At 44.2% G+C, this 17,218-nt stretch overlaps 1 protein-coding gene across 2 annotated transcripts in view; it reads left to right on the top strand.

Moving 5' to 3' along the window:
* The first annotated feature begins 211 nt into the window (after window positions 1-211).
* Window positions 212-17,218, top strand: part of LOC106599673 (oxysterol-binding protein-related protein 1) — a 42,433-nt gene continuing 25,426 nt past the window's right edge. Inside the window, exons 1-15 of one of the 2 annotated variants that reach the window (XM_014190966.3) lie at window positions 212-304; window positions 1,034-1,172; window positions 1,276-1,361; window positions 1,453-1,527; window positions 1,656-1,767; window positions 1,940-2,025; window positions 3,153-3,297; window positions 4,020-4,087; window positions 4,221-4,265; window positions 4,473-4,546; window positions 4,700-4,763; window positions 4,999-5,100; window positions 5,214-5,336; window positions 5,716-5,794; window positions 6,685-6,791. In XM_014190966.3, coding sequence (XP_014046441.1) covers window positions 1,049-1,172; window positions 1,276-1,361; window positions 1,453-1,527; window positions 1,656-1,767; window positions 1,940-2,025; window positions 3,153-3,297; window positions 4,020-4,087; window positions 4,221-4,265; window positions 4,473-4,546; window positions 4,700-4,763; window positions 4,999-5,100; window positions 5,214-5,336; window positions 5,716-5,794; window positions 6,685-6,791 — 1,290 coding nt within the window. In that variant the 5' untranslated portion in view covers window positions 212-304; window positions 1,034-1,048. Of the gene's footprint in view, window positions 1,173-1,275; window positions 1,362-1,452; window positions 1,528-1,655; window positions 1,768-1,939; window positions 2,026-3,152; window positions 3,298-4,019; window positions 4,088-4,220; window positions 4,266-4,472; window positions 4,547-4,699; window positions 4,764-4,998; window positions 5,101-5,213; window positions 5,337-5,715; window positions 5,795-6,684; window positions 6,792-17,218 lie in introns of both variants that reach the window. The other variant, XM_045714710.2, reaches the window with a different exon arrangement.

Below are 17,218 nucleotides of genomic sequence, written 5' to 3'. Positions count from 1 at the left end.
GGGTCATTGCAGTACTTCCATCTTGTCTATAATATAAGAACTACGCATGTTCAAATGAGCAACAGCATGCTCCATTCAATTACTTTTCTTAACTCCCTGTGATTTTGAAATCTGATTTAAACATCTTTTAAAACAAATATTGTTTCTTAGATCGATGCTAAAATGTTGAGCTGTTTTAAATTGGTCACGTGCGTCCACAGATCACGTTCCAGTCCTTGTCAGCTGACATCCATATCCAATTTCACCATTATGCACTGTCAATACAACCGTTAATGCAGTCAACGTTGTTTACCGCGGAACGTATGTGAGTTATAATATCTGGACTGCTAATTCATTAAATTACCAAGGTTTAGAAGAAATACAGTCTTGTGTAGCCTACCAGAAACGACACGAACACTTGCCGAAACTTTTCTGTACTCTTGCAACCACCAAATGTTAATTTCAAGCGCGAGAACAGAACTAAATGTCCCGAATATCAACGCTGAATATAATGTTTTTATTGCTCGAGGTTCACTTGAAGTGAATGTCGGTGCTTGTAAACATTTTCGCACGTTACACGTTGAGTTGAATATCAATACTTGTTTGTTCAGGGTTGTATTCATTACGCCGATTCTGTTGCAAAACGTTTTGTTTGTTGCAGTACGTTTTGCAACAGAAACCGTTGTGCAACGAAAACGAGAGTTTCTATTGGAGAAATTCATGTAGGTTTTGTTCCGTTTGGTTCTTAAACGGTTTCAATCATGAATACACTCCTGGTGAGGAGAGCGAATCTGGCAACTACCCAGAAATGTGTCAATTTACATGAATGATTACAAGTAATTTAGTTATATCAGAAATTCTAACAGTGATGCAGATTTAGTAAGTGTCAATCTGTAATTATTGAGCTATGTATTGTTTTATTATAGTTGTACATTTTTACATTTTAGTCAATTAGCAGACGCTCCAGAGCGACATACATTTTTTAAAAGGGAATTTATTAAGATAGCTAAGTGAGACATCCACATGTAAGTATATTTTACCTACAATAACGCAGTTCTGAGTTTAAGTGATGGACCTGTCAGACCCTGAGGAGCAGTTACTCCACTATGCCAAGACTGGAAGCCTCTCTCTCATCCAGTGTCTTCTGCAGCTACGGATTGAGCAAGATCTCAGACTCAACATCAATTGCAGAGGTACCCTTTAACTAAATGTAGTCTAATGTATCATCTTATGTTGAGAAGCCTGTTGCTGTTCTGGTAATCAGACTACTGTTAAATGACTGGTGTGATGGCCCAGGAAAGACCAAGACCAGTGCAGGTTGGACACCTTTACATCTGGCCTGCTACTTTGGACACAAAGATGTTGTGGAGGAGTTGCTCAAGGTGAGAATAATACAGATTATATTATGTATGTTTGACCTAGTGTATTTTCCTAAAATATATGTGTGAGCATCAGTATGTGTCTGTTTGTTAGGCTGGTGCTGATGTGAATTTGCAGAATAGCATGGGCGACACGCCTCTACACAAAGCTGCCTTAGCAGGAAGAAAGGTAAACTTTTCATGGGCTTTTTACAGAGATACACATGTGTACAAGATCATGTCTGTTCAGGTGTGCAGTGTGCACAGCTACTTAGTGGTGCATTTCTATGGAGAATGTAATCCTATTTTCTCTTACAGGAGGTAGTTCTGTTGCTGCTGCGATATGATGCCAGTTCCACTATCATCAACGGGAAAGCACAGATCCCTAAAGCTGTCACTGAGGATGATGAAATCAACACCATGCTGGAGGGTAGGTTGTGATTCTGGATTGTAATAGAGGAATGATTGATGGACTCTTCATCGCTGTACTAGATTGTGTTCAGTAAGTCAAACGTTTAGAATGTTCCTTTGCATAATGTTTTGCTACAGTGTGCCCTACTGAACACTATCCTGGTTCACAAACCCTGTTTAATGTTGTGCAGCTGCAGAGAGAAGAGCTGAGAGGAGACAGGAGGAGAAACTTCTGGAGGCGGCCAGAGAGGGAGACGTCTTCAGCCTGTCTGAGCTGGTCAGCATCTGATCATCTCTGACCCTCCACTGAACCTCTGGTTACCTCCCAAATGGTACCCTATCCCCTAAACAGAGAACTACGTTTAACCAGAGATCTATCGGGCCCATAGGACTCGGGTCAAAGGTAGTGCACTATATGGGAATAGGGTGCCATTTGGGGCAAAGCCTCTTAACCTCAGAATGGGGTAGTAGAAGCGTGGCTTTGGTCTTCTTGATGATTAAGCACCGTACACATGACTTGAGCTTTCATGTTATTGTCTTCAGCTTGCTTACTGACCTCGTAATTGAAGAGGTCAACCTAGTTCTTCCATTGAGGATCCAAGATTCTGCCACAAACCTGTTTGGTTCTATACACATCAAATCAAATTGTATTAGTCACATGCGCTGAATACAACAGTTGTAGACCTTACAGTGAAATGCTTACTTACAAGCCCCTCACCAACAATGCAGTTTAAAAAAAATGAATAAAAATAAGAAATAAAAGTAACAAATTGTTAAAGAGCAGCAGGAAAATAAAAATAGTGAGACTATATACAGGGGGTACGGGTACAGAACCAAAGTGTGGCACCGGCCAGTCGAGGTAATTGAGGTAATATGTACACGTAGGTAGAGTTATTAAAGTGGCTATGCATAGATAAGAGTAGCAGTGGTGTTAGAGGGGGGGGGGGGCAATGCATTTGACTAGATGTTCAGGAGTCTTATGGCTTGGGGGTAAAAGCTGTTTAGAAGCCTCTTGGACCTAGACTTGGCACTCCGGTACCTCTTGCCGTGCGGTAGCAGAGAGAACAGTCTATGACTAGGGTGGCTGGGGTCTTTGACAATTTTTAGGGTCTTCCTCTGACATCGCCTGGTATAGAGGTCCTGGATGGCAGGAAGCTTGGCCCCAGTGATGTACTGGGCCGTACGCGCTACCCTCTGGAGGCCGAGCAGTTGCCATACCAGGCAGTGATGCAACCAGTCAGGATGCTCTCGATGGTGCAGCTGTAGAACCTTTTGAGGATCTGAGGACCCATGTAGTTTGCACATTGATTGCTTACAGGCAGATTTGACTTACATGCATGCATGTTATGTGAATGTTAAGACACCATGTGCTTAATTCATTCACTTTAGATGTTTCTTTTTCAGCTCAGCAGGAAGCGGCCTCCTGACATCGATTGTAGAGACCTGCAGGGGAACACGCCTTTACACTGTGCTGCCTACAGGGGGCAGAAGCAGTGTGTTGGAAAGCTGCTCAAGTGTGGAGCTAGCTACAGCATGAAGAACAAGAGTGGTATGTTTCCCTACTGATATGTCCACTGAGAAAATAAAAACACACAGAATTTTGGGTAAACCATAATTGACCTATCCTCACCATGCACGTCCTTTGAATGGAAAAAATATTATTTTTTGTAAGTAGGACTTTGTTTGCATGGATATTACATTTGATAGAGCCTGGATGTAGTTTGAAATCATCATCACTTAAGTTTCATAATGTGTAAAAAAAGAGGTGTATAGATTTAGATTACCACTTTTGATAAACAAACGATACGCCTACTTAGCTGGTATCTGACTTCGTCCCTAATGGCACCTTCCCTATCTCTATGGGCCCTGATCAAAAGCACTCCACTATATAGGGTATAGATTGCCATTTGGGAACATCCTATGTGGTGTATTCACTGCCTCCCTCCCTGTCAGCTGGTAGGGGGTTTAGTTTAGTTTATTTGGAACCCCATTAGCATCTGCCCATGCAGCAGCAACTCTTCCTGGGATCCACATAAAACGTACAAATAAATGACAAGGTACAGAACAGTTATAGACATAAACAACATAAGATATTACATTCAATAAAAATGAAAAAAATAAGAGTTTTATATATTGGAAAGACACCAAGAGACAACAAAAATACTATTTACACAGTTCATATATCATATTCTTATATACTGTACAGTTAAATAAGATTTTTAGATGGAGGTAATTGATAATGGTCTGATAAATGCCTTGGTTCTGTTGCAGACCAAACAGTGTTTGACCTGGCCTGCAGTGAGGAGATTAAGCAGATTCTGGAGGACAGTCGTGACAAGGTGAGGTGCGAGAAGAACACTGCAGTGAAAAGCTGCTGATACTGTTAAAAGCATCGGTCCAATGCTCTAGTTTTCAATGAAATCATGACTTACAAAATACTCATGAAACAGAAATGTTTTTTCTTCCCTTAAGGATACAGTTAGTGGTGTGCAGAAGTTCGAAGGCCTCCTGTGGAAGGTATTCTTATGTTTTATTCACAACAAATATTGCTATATTCTGAAATATTCTATACATTCTTGAATGTAATTTAATGATTTCATACAGTACCTACTGTATAATGTGTACAGTATAGACCCGTGGTGTTTAGTGTTACTCTGAAACTTCTGAAAACTGACATCCTTTAATATAATATAGCGACGCTTTCTTTGGCCCTGTCCAATACAGAGTTCCAGGTTCCTGTCATGGCGTTCCCATTGGGTGGTCATTCAAGATGGGGTCCTGTCCTGGTACCCTAGACAGTGAGTCCTCCAACCTTCTTCCCCCTCCTCTCTCTCTCTCTCTCCCCTCCCTATTGCATACACAGCACCTTGCTCCTCCTGTTTTCCCCCTGAAGAGCTTGAGGTAGTACAGTGAAAAGCTCTTTATCGTAATCTTTCTGTTTTTGTTTCTAGAGCTGATGCGGTGGCGGATGTCCGGAAGCAAGGCGCTAAGGCTCTGATGAAAGCTCACTGCAGGGTAGGTAGGCACCAGGTCAGGGTGCTGTGTTCAATGCTTTACCAAACATTGCGATGTGAACAGCACAAAAGACAATCAACCCTTTACTGTCACTTATAGGCCTACCCTCCAAAACCCAACATCTCCATTCTTGGAATGCATTTTAATCACGTTATGTTGATATTAGATATACCTATTTTCATATCTCTATTGACTATTGTTTATGTTTCACTGAATTTGATTCATATTCCTCCAGGTAAAAACATGGGACAAGTGCTTCTTCAGCCTCCGGTGCTTTGATCACAGTCTCCATCACTTTAAGGTGTCATCTAAGACAGATCCAGAGGCTATCAGAAAAGTGAAGTTCTCCTAGGATAGATAATATGTGGTTTGGGACACCGCACTTCATAGTTTACAACACATAGGCCTATTTTTGTGGGGGGGTGATTATTTGTTTGTGTGTGCGTGCAGAGATGGCTGGATGCCTTGGAGGAGCATACGGCCTACAGCAGCTGTAACACCACCCAGGAGCAGACCACTGAGGATGAGGAGGGGGATGAAGATACACTGGGGGACCTAACAGACTCCCTCCAGGTCAGCGCAATTCTTTTCCACCAGCTGTATATTTTCCACCGAATGCCACACGTACACACACATAATCAGACCGGGATTCAAACCAACACAGATTAACATCCGCACTACAATAGACTTTTAAAGGCAATTTCCTTCATGTTTATTTAGATCGCGTTGGCTGTAAATGCCTTCGGATGACGGCTCAAGCATCAGTCATCTGTGAAAGTCAATCACAGTGCCCAGGTCTTACATTTTCATTGTTGAATTCCGGCCACTGTCAAGTATAGTGTTGAATACAAGGTTCAGTGTGCCAAGAAAAGTGAATAGCGTCCTATCAAAGCTGTGTGCGGCCAGTGTGTACTCACACAAGGTGAAGTGTGTCTCTCTCGCTCCTTTGCAGGCTGCTGAAGCCTGCCAGCAGAAATTGGAGACTCAAGTGTCTATTTTTCTGTCCATGTTGAAGAATGAGGAGAACAACAGTAAGAGATCTCCTATTCATGTTCTCACTGCTCCTTCACAGCTTCTGCCAGTCTCTCTCATTTACTGTCTGTCGGTCAATGGCCGTGTCTAGACTTGACAGTTCATGCAGCTTTAGTATTCTGATCATAGAGTTCTGATCATGGAATTCCAAAGACGCCATGCATCTACATTTAAATGTGGTTACCATGTCCGGATTCCCTTTTCCCACGCTATATTCAAATGCCAGTATGCATTCTACAAACGGTGAAATAGGCAAAATATGAAAATAACAATAATAACAACAACAACTGATGGCATTAGCTAACTAGCATGCAATGCTAAAGGGATTGCAAATGGGTTAGCATAACTCTTTAAAAAAATATTTTTTTATATTAGCTAGCTGGTTAGCATTTATGAGGTCAGCAAACACGTTCCTAACACGCTATGAACTTATTTCCTTCTACGTTATCATGGAAAAATGTCTCTCGGTCCCAAAACACAAGTTTTCTGGACACTTGTGGGAGGAGTGCTGATGTCGACCACTGTATGTGCTTTTGGTAGCCTGATTGCATCCAGACTGAGGAGAAATCTGCGCAGAATACATAGGTTAGACAGATCTGAACACAATCAGACCACATGTTAAAGTCAATTAAATGATCTTGTCATTCGATCACAGTGCCCCTTTTACTGATATTGGCATGTATTAACCCTGTAAATTCTATGGAACACGCCTCAGCAAGGACCACTATTCAATGAAGAGTTTAGGATATGATTAACCTTTGGTTAAAATAAACGTTTATGTAATGTGTGTAATTGTCGGATGGTGTGAAAGGCCTAGCCACAGAATTAGATAGACCAGTATAGTGTTGACTGTATATCTCTATGGCCCTAACTCTTTCCTCTGTTCCAGCATTGGCTACTCCTCTCTTGCTGAAGGCCAGAGAGACCAGTGACCTCTCCAGGGAGACCAGCTCTGCCCTACGCTTCTGTCTGGGCCTGTTTTCCAAACAACAGGAGGTAAGGAAACTACTATATCTCCCTCACCTCTAGCACACCCCTCCAACCTCACTTCTACCTCACCCCTCCAACCTCACTTCTACCTCACCCCTCCAACCTCACTTCTACCTCACCCCTCCAACCTCACTTCTACCTCACCCCTCCAACCTCACTTCTACCTCACCCCTCCAACCTCACTTCTACCTCACCCCTCCAACCTCACTTCCACCTCACCCCTCCAACCTCACTTCTACCTCACCCCTCCAACCTCACTTCTACCTCACCCCTCCAACTTCACCTCCACCTCAGTCATAAAGCATCTCAGTGCTGATCTAGAATCAGGTCCCCCCTGTACATATAATCATATTCATTATAATCTAAAAGGATCCTAGATCAGCAACACTCCCCCTAAGACGTTGTTGGAATTGTATGCGACCCAGGCTATTTTTAAACTATTTGTTGGTCACATTGTTTTTTTTTACTCAGAGGGCTGTTTCATGTGGAGCATCTATCATCTTTCCAACCAGAGGACATGCTATGCCTCTGTTAAAAAGGGGGGAATTGGTCCTAAAAAGACCAAACAGGCTGTGATACTATGTGATTCAAAATTCATTGATGAAGAGCATCTAGCCCGTTCACTCGTATTGATGCTTACACAATTGTTTACGTGCTGTGTTCTTATTGGCTGATTCATTCATGATGAATGGGTTATAGAAAGCCTCTAGCCCATCCCCCTGTTGTGACTGGCCAGTATCTGAGTGTGACTGGGGGTAGTGGATTGGGAAGGGCTGATGGCTGTGTATGTGTGTAGTATGGAGGGGTGTGTGTGTTTACACCTGTCCTAATGGCCGGGCCATGCCCTTGGACATAAGTACAACAGTTTATTAATCACTGGCGCGAGCCTGCAGCAAGGACAGAGCTGAGCAAGATCCGCTTTTATGCTGAGCTCTGCACTCGGCCCGCAGATCAGCACAGGCACGCGCGCACACACACACTACAACGCTCCTCCAAGTACACTCACACACACACACACACACACACACACACTCAGTCAAGGGAAACGCTGCACGTTTAGAAACAGAACTGAAGCGTGTGCATATTAATGCTCAGGCAGAGACACACACACACACACAGACACACACACACACACACACACGCAAGCAGGCACACTTCCACCACCCAGCAGAGCGTCCCGGACAGGAGAAAGGAGGATCGGTGACAGTAGTACCCTCCATCCACACAGGTACAGACAAACATCCTCTCTTTGTTTTCATTTTCTACTGGGTCTATTTGCAATAGACTGGTCTCTGTAGACCCTGCTTGTTCCATTGTGGGGCTTTGTAATTGAAGATTGTTCAGGTGTGTAGTTTTTCAATGTTGTCGGTAGGAGATTATTCTAAACAGGCGTTTTACATTCAGAACAAGTTGCCTTGACTGCTCTGATGGTGAAGTGGGGCATTGAGTACACACGAAGAGGGGTTCGCATAGTGTTCAGTGCATTTATGACTTTTATCTGGAATTCTGAGTTATTTTATGACATTGGGGTTTATTGTAGTGTACTCTGTCATTTCGTTAGAGCATTAGGAAAAGTACCCGGAGAAGAGATTAAACATTTTTGAGAATTTAACAATACAGTAAGGACAAGCAGTGCTTACCTTAATACTGTGTTCAATGAACTTGGACTTTAACATCTGGTGCTATATGGCATAACTAGAGGGAAGGTTGTATGACAGTAGAGTTCCTCTGCAATACGGTTTGAATGCAGTAAGTCATTGACGGTATGACTGTATTCATCAACCACTATCTTTCATCAGCTTCATTGTAAGAAACAAATATGTCTGGAAAAAGTAGATCACTGTTTAAAAATAACAGTTTGAGATGGTATTTGAATGACCACATGGTGGTTGGATACATTGCCTTCTGTTTGCTGTTCCTGGGCTAGTTCTGTCTGATAGATCTCAGAATATCTAGGTTAAGACTGTAGTGTTCTGGAAGATTCTGTCCACAGTGAGAGATGCAAAGTGAGTGTCAAACGGGCTCACTGGCTCGGCAGCCGACACGGGATTAGATGCTTTGACAATAAATCACATGATAAGTCTGAACAAGTACTACGATGTGTCGGCTCCCTCTGAGTTGAATGTGTTAGATCAGACTAATGGGATTAAGACACCTAGCAGAGTGTCAAGGAGGGAGAGATGGACAGTATCAGACCTAATCCTTCCATCCATCTTCATTCCACTGTTCCTGCCACAGACACAGTTGTCACTACTGCTGCAGCTGCTGCCTACCTAGCCATTCTTCACATGTCATGATTAATAGGGCCCTGAGTTTTTCTTGACTAGGAAACCTGACCTGACCAGAGGGAACTCAGGGCCAAAGTCATGTAATCTAGGTAGAGACAGTAGTTTTTTCCAGACTGCGGGACTCAGATTAGGAAAAACTCCTGACCACAGTCATTGTTTACCGGTTGGGCCAGGGCACAAGCTGTCCCACTACAAGGGAAAACTCTGGACCTTGGCTTGGGTGGCTGAAGTCTTTGAACATATTGTGGGCCTTCGTCTGACACCACCTAGTATGCAGGTCCTGGATGGCAGGGTGCTCGACCCCAGTGATGTACTGAGCCGTATCACCACCCTCTGTAGAACCTTGCAGTGGCGTGCCTTGCTGTTGCCGTACCAAGTGGTGATGCAGCCAGCTCTCAATGGTGCATCTGTAGAACTTTTTGAGGACCCATGCTAAATCTTTTCAGCCTCCTGAGGGGGAAGAGGCACTGTTGTGCCCTCTTCACAACTGTGTGGGTGTCTGTGGACAATGTTAATTTCTTAGTGATGTGGACATCGAAGAACTTGAAGCTCGCCTCTCCATTTCCTGTAGTCCATTATCAGCTCATTTGGCTTGCTGACATTGAGGGAAAGGTTGTTGTCCTGGCACCACACTGCCAGGTCTCTGACGACCTCCCTATAAGCAGCCACATCGTCGTCGGTGATTATTCCTACCACCGTCGTGTCGTCAGTAATCTTGATGATGGTGTTGGAGTCATGCACGGCCACACTGTCATGGATGAACAGGGAGTACAGGAGGGTACTAGGCACACACCCCTGAGGGGCCCCCTTGTTGATGGTCAGCATGGCAGATGTGTTGTTGACTACCCTCACCACCTGGGGGTGGCCCATCAGGAAGTCCAGGATCCAGTTGCAGAGGGAGGTGTTCAGTCCCATGGTCCTGAGCTTGGTGATGAGCTGTAGTCAATGAACAGCATTTTTACATAAGTATTCCTTTTGTCCAGATGGGTTAGGGCAGTGTGGAGTGCAAACCAATGTCATTTTGTAATTTGGCTGAACTATCCCTCTAACGTTGAGGAGGGGTCTTCAATCTTTTTTTCCCATTCTAGTAGAAACGGCACCATCCAGTGGTCAGAACCTGGTAATATCAGGATGTAGAATGGGACATAAACATAACTTCAATGACATATTTGTCGGGGGGGAAAAACTACCAATTTCACTGGGAGTACATTACATAGGATAAAGAAACAATACTCCGAGCCTCAGCTACATAATATTTGTCAGACACAGAGAACTGATACTATATACTCGTTGTTGGGGTGGGAATGGCGTAGGGTGTGGAGGGTCCATGGGTGGCTTTTGAAAAAAGTTTGGTCCAAATCAGATGTTGGGTACTATATTTATTGAAAATTATACACTGCTCAAAAAAATAAAGGGAACACTTAAACAACACAATGTAACTCCAAGTCAATCACACTTCTGTGAAATCAAACTGTCCACTTAGGAAGCAACACTGAATGACAATAAATTTCACATGCTGTTGTGCAAATGGAATAGACAACAGGTGGAAATTATAGGCAATAAGCAAGACACCCCCAATAAAGGAGTGGTTCAGCAGGTGGTGACAACGGACCACTTCTCCGTTCCTATGCTTCCTGGCTGATGTTTTGGTCACTTTTGAATGCTGGCGGTGCTTTCACTCTAGTGGTAGCATGAGACGTTGTCTACAACCCACACAAGTGGCTCAGGTAGTGCAGCTCATCCAGGATGGCACATCAATGCGAGCTGTGGCAAGAAGGTTTGCTGTGTCTGTCAGCGTAGTGTCCAGAGCATGGAGGCGCTACCAGGAGACAGGCCAGTACATGAGGAGACGTGGAGGAGGCCGTAGGAGGGCAACAACCCAGCAGCAGGACCGCTACCACCGCCTTTGAGCAAGGAGGAGCACTGCTAGAGCCCTGCAAAATGACCTCCAGCAGGCCACATGCGCATTTGTCTGCTCAAACGGTCAGAAACAGACTCCATGAGGGTGGTATGAGGGCCCGACGTCCACAGGTGGGGGTTGTGCTTACAGCCCAACACCGTGCAGGACGTTTGGCAAATTCGCCACTGGCGCCCTGTGCTCTTCGCAGATGAAAGCAGGTTCACACTGAGCACGTGACAGACGTGACAGAGTCTGGAGACGCCGTGGAGAACGTTCTGCTGCCTGCAACATCCTCCAGCATGACCGGTTTGGCGGTGGGTCAGTCATGGTGTGGGGTGGCATTTCTTTGGGGGGCCGCACAGCCCTCCATGTGCTCGCCAGAGGTAGCCTGACTGCCATTAGGTACCGAGATGAGATCCTCAGACCCCTTGTGAGACCATATGCTGGTGCGGTTGGCCCTGGGTTCCTCCTAATGCAAGGCAATGCTAGACCTCATGTGGCTGGAGTGTGTCAGCAGTTCCTTCAAGAGGAAGGCATTGATGCTATGGACTGGCCGCCCGTTCCCCAGACCTGAATCCAATTGAGCACATCTGGGACATCATGTCTCGCTCCATCCACCAACGCCACGTTGCACCACAGACTGTCCAGGAGTTGGCGGATGCTTTAGTCCAGGTCTGGGAGGAGATCCCTCAGGAGACCATCCGCCACCTCATCAGGAGCATGCCCAAGCGTTGTAGGGAGGTCATACAGGCACGTGGAGGCCACACACACTACTGAGCCTCATTTTGACTTGTTTTAAGGACATTACATCAAAGTTGGATCAGCCTGTAGTGTGGTTTTCCACTTTAATTTTGAGTGTGACTCCAAATCCAGACCTCCATGGGTTGATAAATTGGATTTCCATTGATTATTTTTGTTGTCAGCACATTCAACTATGTAAAGAAGAAAGTATTTAATAAGATTATTTCTTTCATTCAGATCTAGGATGTGCTGTTTAAGTGTTCCCTTTATTTTTTTGAGCAGTGTATTAATCCTAGAAATAAAAATGCCCACTTTAGATGCAATCAATTAGCTTAATTTTACAGAGACCAAATTATATTTAAACAAAATAATATTACAGAAATGCTAATCTTATCTGTTTATAACAACAGAAACTATTTCAGGCCTCCCAAGTGGCGCAGCGGTCTAAGGCGTCACTACAGACCCAGGTTTGATTCCAGGCTGTGTCACAACCGGCCGTGACCGGGAATCCCATAGGGCGACGCACAATTGGCCCAGCGTCGTCCGGGTTAGGGGAGGGTTTGGCTGGGCGGGCTTTACTTCACAGGATGCACGACTCGCCCGAGCCCATTGGGGAGTTGCAGCGATGAGACAAGATCACAATTGGATATCACAAAAAAGGGGGTAAAATACAAATAAGAAAGAGAAGATTTCAGAACAACCTAAGATGGTGAGTGTCAAAATCCTCTTCCTTGTGCTTTTTGAGGTGGAACAACCCATTACAGACCGTGTCAGGGATAGGTTAAAAATGTCTATGAAGACACTTGCCAGTAGGTCAGCGCATGCTCTGAGTATGCGTCCTTGTGAATGTTAACCTGTTAAAGGTCTTACTCAAATCGGCTACAGTCATCCGGAACAGCTGGTGTTCTCATGCATGGTCCAGTGTTGCTTGCCTCGAAGCGAGCATAGAAGGCATTTAGCTCATCTTGTAGGCTCGTGTTGCTGGGCAACTCACGGCTGGGTTTCCCTTTTGTAATCCGTGATAGTTTGCAAGCCCTGCCACATCTGTCATGCGTCGGGGCCGGCCAAGTGGGATTCAGTCTTAGTCGTGTACTGACACTTTGCCTGTTTGATGGGTCGTCGGAAGTCTTAGTGGGATTTCTTATAAGCGTCCGGATTGGTGTATCGCTCCTTGAAAGCGGCAGCTCTAGCCTTTAGCTCAATGCGGATGTTGCCTGTAATCCATGGCTTCTGGTTGGGGTGTGTACGTACAATCACTGTGGGGACGACTTCGTTGATGCACGTATTAATGAAGCCGGTGACTGATATGGTAAATTTCATATTCCAGTCTGCTAGCAAAACAGTCCTGTATCTTAGCATCCGCTTCATCGGACCACTTCTGTATTGAGCTCGTCACTGGTACTTCCTGTTTGAGATTTTGCCTCTAAGCACAAGGATAGAATTATGGTCTGATTTGTGTCCTCGTTCAGCCATGATTCTAAGAAACACAGGATATAACAGTTTTTCAGGTCCCATGATCTAGTCTCGACTAGAGCTCATCCAGTTTGTTCTCCAGTGACTGCACGTTCGCCAACAGAACAGAGGGCAATGGCAGTCTATTTGTTCGCCGACGTAGTCTTGTCTGGACTCCGCCTCGCCTGCATCTTTTTCGCAGCTGCTTCCTCTTTCAAGTCCCTGGAATTTGGACCTGGTCCAGAGCAGCCGACTTGTCGAAGTAGACATTAATCGAAGTTAGCGATCGCTGTTCTTGGTCATAGGAAATGATGGCGGAGACGTCATGTAAAAAAAGAAATAATAAATAAGATCAGCATAAAAAACACAATAGTAGAATTAGTCAGGAGCCTGTAATACCGCTGTTGTCCGCTGCAGCGCCATCTGATGTGAATGTTCTTTAACATTGCATTCTCTTGAACAGGCCTCAGGACCATTTTTTTGCCACGTTTAGTTGATGTTACTCCATTATGTTCGCATCCCCCGCCCACCTAAGGATCTGTCTTTTTCAGCCATCTATTTCCTGTGTTTGAAGGGTGCAAAATCCACTTGTCACTTAAATATCACTAGCTTGATCGCTTTCATACTCTTGCTTGTGCTTGTCTTCTTTTCCCCGTTAATGTTACGGCCACGGAAATGTTTGTAATGACCGGTTAAAAACACACCCCGTTAATGGCTGAAATGGGCTTAATGGAGAATACATTTTCTAGATTTTAACGCATCGTCTCGACACTTACATCACATTGAAATAGAAGAAAGAAATAAAAATGGGAAGAAAAGCTATCATTTAATACAGTTGAAATGTTTAAAAATTAGATGCGCTAAAATTAAAGCAACTTCCGAAAATGACCACTCGGATTATAGTGATATTATGTCTAATCTCCCAAACAATGTAAAGTGTTTATATAGATAGGCATAATCTAGAGCCAAACTTGTAGATTTTTAATCCTTGGGTATCCTGCTATTGACACACTTGTTGAATGATGCAACACAACGTAACATCAACAGTAATTAATGAGGCAGTCTAGACAGTGCAGGTAGGCCTAGACAGAGCAAGTTGTTGGTGGTTGCTGCACTCTTCCACCCCATTATGTTAATGTATTAATGTATCATGTGTAAATGAGGTACATAACGTTTTCTTTATTTTAACAGAAAATATATAACTGCCTGTTACCATTAGAAAGCCAATGTCAAAGTATTCAGACTTTTTCCAGTGTTTGTTACGTTAGTCTTCTTCTAAAATTGATTAAATAGCTTTTTTTCCCTCATCAATCTACCCCATAATGACGAAGTAAAAACTGGTTTTTATACATTTTTGCAAATTTATAAAAATAAGAAACTGAATATCACATTTACATAAGTATTCAGGCCCTTTACTCAGTACTTTGTTGAAGCACTTTTGTCAGCGATTACAGCCTCGAGTCTTCTTGGGTAGGACGCTACAAGCTTGGCACTGTATTTGGGGAGTTGCTTCCATTCTTCTCTGCAGATCCTCTCAAGCTCTGTCAGGTTGGATGGGGAGCGTCGCTGCACAGCTATTTTCAAGTCTCTCCAGAGATGTTAGATCAGGTTCAAATCCGGGCTCTGGCTGAGCCACTCAAGGACATTCAGAGACTTGTCCCCAAGCCACTCTTGCATTGTCTTGGCTGTGTGCTTAGGGTTGTTGTCCTGTTAGAAGGTGAACCTTCATCCCAGTCTGAGGTCCCGAGTGCTCTGGAGCAGGTTTTCATCAAGTATCTTTCTGTACTTTGCTCCGTTTATCTTTCCCTCGATCCTGACTAGCATCCCCAGACCATAATGCTGCCATCACCATGCATCACTGTAGGTATGGTGCCAGGTTTCCTCCAAACGTGATGCTTGGCATTCACTCTGTCAGAGTGACCTTCGGGTCTTCGTCACCTCCCTGACCAAGGCCCTTCTCCCCCAAATGCTCAGTTTGGCCGGGCATCAAGTTCTAGGAAGAGTCTTGGTGGTTCCAAACTTCTTCCATTTAAGAATGATGGATGCCTCTGTGTTCTTGGGGACCTTCAATGCTGCAGACATTTTTTGGTAACCTTCCCAGATCTGTGCCTCGACACAATCCTGTCTCAAATGTTATTGGTCACATACACATGTTTAGCAGATGTTATTGCGGGTGTAGCGAAATGCTCTATGGACAATTCCTTGTACGTCATGGCTTGGTTTTTGCTCTGTGGGACCTTTTCTATAGACAGGTGTGTGCCTTTCCAAATCGTGTCCAATCAATTGAATTTACCACAGGTGGACTCCAATCAAGTTGTAGAAACATCTCAAGGATGATCAATGGAAACAGGATGCACCTGAGCTCAATTTGAGTCTCATACTGTAGCAAAGGGTCTGAACACTTATGTAAATAACTAATATTTGTTATAAATTTCGTATAAATTTACAAAAAAAAAAACGTTTTTGCTTCGTCATTATGGGGTATATTGTGTAGATTGGTGAGGGGGGGGAAAATATTTAATTCATTTTGGAACAAGGCTGTAACATAACAAAATGTGGAAAAAGTCATTGGTCTGAATACTTTCGGAATGCACTGTATGAGTGCATTCTAATAACACAAAATTGAAATTTGACAAATTGAATACCTGAATTCCCACCCAAATTATTTATGTTCCAATAAAATGTTTTATGTGCTATATTTCAGTAAATATCTGATTTAAAAATTCTGTTTGCATCTGTGTTTGCATCCATTGTCTAACTGTGCATGTTATTAGAATTGTTTTTAAAACCTTTTAGTAATTTTGATGGCAGTTTCTACATTATGTAGATGTTTAATTAAATGCACAACTGGGAGGGAGTGGAGAGACTAAACCGCTTAGTGGTAAAGAAGCCATGACCCCATTTTGATGAATAATTTATGTACAGCCTCGATGGGGGCCATTTGCCCCATAATCTCTTTCCCATCTTGCGTGAAAACAAAGTTAAAGCTTGCAGCTTCAGGCTCCCGGGTAGGAAGGCAGAGGGCTGTGATTGTCCCAGGCGTTTCCAACGCAGAGTACAGCCTCAGAGCCTCAGTCTCAGTAGAGCTTAAAATAGCGCTTTGTGTGCTGAGGCGAGAGGATGGGGGGGGGTGAGGAGAGAGAAATGGCACTGGGGCACGTTACATAACAAAGTATTCCCAGATGGTTCTCCAGAGCAAAGCTAGTGCTTCAGATGGGCTCGAGCTCGAGTGTGAAGTGGAAACGCCTAGGAGCAACAACGGCTCTGCCGCGAAGTGATAGGCCAAACTCGCAGATTGGGACTGAATGCCGAATGCTGATAAATCGTCTGTCCTCGGTTGCAACACTCAATGGCAAGTTCCAAACTGCCTCTGGAAGTGACGTCAGCACAGAAAACTGTTCATCGGGAGCTTCATGAAATGGGTTTCCATGGCCGAGCAGCCGCACACAAGCCTAAGATCACCATGCGTAATGCCAAGCGTTAGTTGGAGTGGTGTAAAGCTCGCTGCCATTGGACTCTGGAGCAGTGGAAATGCGATCTCTGGAGTGATGAATCACACACTACCATCTGGAAATCTGCAGGAAGAATCTGGGTTTGGCGGATGTCAGCAAAACGCTACCTGCTCCAATGCATAGTGCCAACTGTAAAATTTGGTGGAGGAGGAATAATGGTCTGGGTCTGTTTTTCATGGTTCATGGTTAGGCCCCTTAGTTCCAGTGAAGGGAAATCTTAATGATACAGCATACAATGATATTCTAGACGATTCTGTGCTTCCAACTTTGTGGCAACAGTTTCTGGAAGGCCCTTTCCTGTTTCAGCATGGCAATGCCCCCATGCACAATGCAAGGTCCATAGAGAAATATTTGTTGAGGTGGGTGTTGTAGAACTTGATTGACCTGCACAGAAGCCCAGACCTTCCCAGAAGAGTGGAGGCTGTTATAGCAGCAAAGGGGGGGCCAACTCCATATTAATGCCCGTGATTTTGGAATAAGATGTTCGACGAGCAGGTGTCCACATACTTTTGGTCATGTAGTGTATGTACTGTATGTGTG

Source organism: Salmo salar, chromosome 03, assembly GCF_965601325.2.
Source record: "Salmo salar chromosome 03, fSalSal1, whole genome shotgun sequence".
NCBI lineage: Eukaryota > Metazoa > Chordata > Actinopteri > Salmoniformes > Salmonidae > Salmo > Salmo salar.
Note: the sequence above shows the minus strand (reverse complement) of the source record. Positions and strands in the feature narration are given on the sequence as shown.